Source organism: Gekko japonicus, unplaced genomic scaffold (assembly GCF_001447785.1).
Source record: "Gekko japonicus isolate JY-2015 unplaced genomic scaffold, Gekko_japonicus_V1.1 scaffold1470, whole genome shotgun sequence".
Lineage (NCBI taxonomy): Eukaryota > Metazoa > Chordata > Lepidosauria > Squamata > Gekkonidae > Gekko > Gekko japonicus.
This window is the reverse complement of record NW_015177058.1, coordinates 105,077-107,002: the sequence shown is the minus strand read 5'-3', so window position 1 is coordinate 107,002 and position 1,926 is coordinate 105,077. Positions and strand designations below refer to the sequence as shown.

General features: G+C 55.3%; 1 protein-coding gene across 1 annotated transcript in view; it reads left to right on the top strand.

Annotated features, from left to right (window-relative positions):
• ZFPM1 (zinc finger protein, FOG family member 1) overlaps positions 1 to 1,926 on the top strand; it is a 108,692-nt gene that overhangs the window by 66,932 nt on the left and 39,834 nt on the right. Inside the window, exon 8 of the mRNA XM_015428161.1 lies at positions 1,014 to 1,162. Coding sequence (XP_015283647.1) covers positions 1,014 to 1,162 — 149 coding nt within the window. The remainder of the gene's footprint in view (positions 1 to 1,013; positions 1,163 to 1,926) is intronic.

Below are 1,926 nucleotides of genomic sequence, written 5' to 3'. Positions count from 1 at the left end.
CTGCTTAGCTTCTGAGATCTGATGAGACTGAGCTAGTCTGGGCCATCCAGGTCAAGGCAAGAGATGGACAGGGGTGGTTTTCCATTGCCTGCCTCTGCGTAGCAACCTGGGACTTCCTTGGTGGTCTCCCATCCAAGTACTAACCAGAGCCGACCCTGCTTAGCTTCCGAGATCTGATGAGATCAGGCTAGCCTGGCCCATCCAGGTCAAGACAAGAGACGGACAGGGGTGGTTTGCCCTCACCTGCCTCTGCTTAGCAACCTGGGACTTCCTTGGCCGTCTCCCATCCAAGTACTAACCAGGGCCGACCCTGCTTAGCTTCTGAGTTCTGATGAGATTGGACCAGCCTGGGCCATCCAGGTCAAGGCAAGAGACGGACAGGGGTGGTTTTCCATTGCCTGCCTCTGCGTAGCAACCCGGGGCTTCCTTGGTGGTCTCTTCCAAGTACTAACCCTGTGTAGCTTCTGAGATCTGATGAGAGAGGGCCAGCCTGGACCACCCAGGTCAGGGCATAATAATACGTAACTCCGTGTCGATAATAGTCATTCTGGTTTTCCATTGCCTGCCTCTGCGTAGCAACCCGGGGCTTCCTTGGTGGTCTCTTCCAAGTACTAACCCTGTGTAGCTTCTGAGATCTGATGAGAGAGGGCCAGCCTGGACCACCCAGGTCAGGGCATAATAATACGTAACTCCGTGTCGATAATAGTCATTCAACCCTGAAGATAGGCAGTGGTTGCTACAGAACTGGTTTAGCTGTCATGGCTTCTGCCTAAAGAATCCTGGGAATTGTAGTCTGGGAAAGGGGTTTTTTTGTGTGTGAGTGATGTTGGAGACCTGCAGCTCCCAAATCTTGGCTACATGCTGCAGCTGTCCAAAAGATTTCAGATGGGTTTTCTGTTCATAACGCAGATGTGCCCATCCCCGCTTCAACTGCCGACGAGCTGAACAGCAGACATCTTTTTCTGTCCCCGTACCTCCCAGTATTAAAATGCTCCGTTGTCCTGTCCCTGTAGAGAAAGGGACATGAGTCTCTGGCTGCCTCGATGGTAGTTTTGCGTTCTTTCCCTTTCTCCGAAGCCTTCCCCGAAAACTCCTGCCGTGGAGTCGGTGGCTGGCGCCGCGCTTGGGGTGGGCAGACAGGCCCCATTGCTACACAGGCTTGGTAAGAGCTTCTCCATTAATGGGGTCAGGGTTTGCAGTGATAAAGATTTGCTGTTGTTAACTGTGTCAAAAAATCAATAAATCCTCTGCGATGCTTGGCTGCGATAGGCAAGAAGAAATCCCCGATAGCCAGCTAAGCGGCGGGGGCTGGGCACACACTGGCTGGGAGGGAGCGGGGGGGGGGACGATGACACGGGGACTTTGCATCAGAGGAGACCCTAGAAAAGCAGTCAGAGGTGGACGGGATCAGGGGCATTTGAACCACCGGCTCGCTCCGGGAGATCGCTCTGCTGCCGGGCTGCCATTTTGAAATGAATCGCCGCCGACGGACGCTCCGGGAAGGCCGCCCAGAGGACCGGGTGCCAAGAGGCAAAGGTGAGGGGCAGTGTGGCGGTTCGAGGACTATAATGTTTTGGGAGGGGTGGCTCCCTGATGGGCTGGACTTTGCCGCACCCTGACTCGTTGATAACTCTCTCGCCAGCTGCCGTTTGAGCTGTAGAGGCGCCACGGGCTGACTGTTGCTGTGGGTCCAAGAATGGCTGCAGCGCCCTGCTTGCGAGGTGGGGCAGACCTTTCTCCCCTAGCTGTGGCTCTCCCCCCACCCCCGCTTCTGTTGCTGGTTGCTCATGTTCAAAGGGCTTCTGGTTTGGACGTGGGCTGGTTTGCCCAAGGTTCCCATCCTGCTAGGTCTTGGCTTAGACAGGCAAGGCAGTTCTGGGAGGTGACTTTGACCAGGGAAACAAATCCACGTCCCATACATCTGGG